Here is a 1,438-nt window from a genome sequence, read left to right on the forward strand (position 1 = left end):
AGTGCTTGGAACAGAGAAAGTATCCAATTATTAGTATTTTAATGTGGTAGGTGTTCATTTACTATTCATTGAATGGATGAAATAGAAGTCGATAGTGGAAATGCATTCTAAGTGCTAGGAGTATAAGGGTTACCAAAACAGAAATTCATAGCCTGTATGGCACTTACATTGAAATGAGAGAGTAAGGAGAGACTTATAATAAACAAACACATACATGATATAATGTTGAGTGGTAGTAAGAACTATGGAAAAAAACCCAAGTGGGATTAGTATATAGAATGTTGGGAGGTATTATTTTACATTGGATTATGAAGGTAGACTCATTAGTGAAATGAATGAGGAAGTGGATATTTGGGGGAGAAGAGTAAAGGTAAAGACAACCACAAAGGCCAGCGTGGCTGACAGAAGTCCACTGTAAAGACTCTGGATTTTAATCTGAGTGTAATCGGAACACAGCAAGTCAGTATTAAAATTACCTCTACGAGCAGCTTTCCAAAAGTTTTCCTCTCCAGGGCATACTTGGTAGCTTCATCCAAAGCTCTTTGTGCTAGTCCCACAGCACCAGCTGCTACCTAGTATTTTAACATTTTACAAAGCATAAGTTCATGTTGTCTTTAAAACACAGTTCAATGACTATTTGCCTAAAATTCCAAGTTAAGAATTATACAAAGAGAAGATGACCTATTACCTTCAGGCAACAAAATATTGGGGAATAACAAGCATTTCAATTTATATTTTTTATGAAATAAAGGCATTTGTGAGGCAGAGGATCATAGCCTAGAAAGTCATTCCTTCTGTTTAACAAGGGAAAGCTTCTTAGGGGAAATATTCCTAATGAGTAAGGGAAGAGGAAATAAGAACATATCAGCAGGAATGATTAAGTATGGACTGCCTCTCTGTAATTTTGTATTTGCTAAAATAATTTCTGTAACAGGCAGCAAGACAGTTGAAGAATTCTAAAAAATAAAGAAAAATGACAGTATCTCTCCATCCTTAATAAAAGTAGATATTAAAAAGGAAATACACACCAAAAAAGAGAAATATATACAAAATATACCACATTAAAATAAAACTACTCAACGTAATAAATAAAAGATCCTTTAAAGATTGTCAAGTCATTGATATTACTTACTGGAGGTCTGGTTTTATCAAAAGCTTGCATTGCAATTTTGAAACCAGCTCCCTCACCAATTAAAACATTTTCTTTAGGCACTCTCACATCCTCAAAGACAATTCCTCTTGTATCTGAACATCGCTGACCCATATTTAATTCCTAATAAGGAAAATAATATATATTAAGGAACATTTTTGAGCTAGCATGAAGTTTTTTTTTTTTTTAAGATTTTATTTATTTATTTGACAGAGAGAGAGACAGGCAGCGAGAGAGGGAACATAAGCAGGAGGGAGTGGGAGAGGAAGCAGGCTGCCAGCGGAGGAG

General features: G+C 34.7%; 1 protein-coding gene across 1 annotated transcript; it reads right to left on the reverse strand.

The window, feature by feature from the left end:
* Nucleotides 1-250: 250 nt before the first annotated feature.
* On the reverse strand, nucleotides 251-1,347 carry LOC117800292 (medium-chain specific acyl-CoA dehydrogenase, mitochondrial-like). Its single transcript, XM_034652820.1, has 2 exons — nucleotides 1,133-1,347; nucleotides 251-572 (listed from the first exon to the last, which is right to left on the reverse strand). Exons 1-2 carry the CDS (start codon nucleotides 1,262-1,264, stop codon nucleotides 324-326), a joined length of 381 nt encoding a protein of 126 aa, XP_034508711.1. The 5' UTR covers nucleotides 1,265-1,347; the 3' UTR covers nucleotides 251-323.
* Nucleotides 1,348-1,438: the final 91 nt, after the last annotated feature.

The sequence above is a fragment of the Ailuropoda melanoleuca genome, unplaced genomic scaffold (genome assembly GCF_002007445.2).
Source record: "Ailuropoda melanoleuca isolate Jingjing unplaced genomic scaffold, ASM200744v2 unplaced-scaffold67653, whole genome shotgun sequence".
Lineage (NCBI taxonomy): Eukaryota > Metazoa > Chordata > Mammalia > Carnivora > Ursidae > Ailuropoda > Ailuropoda melanoleuca.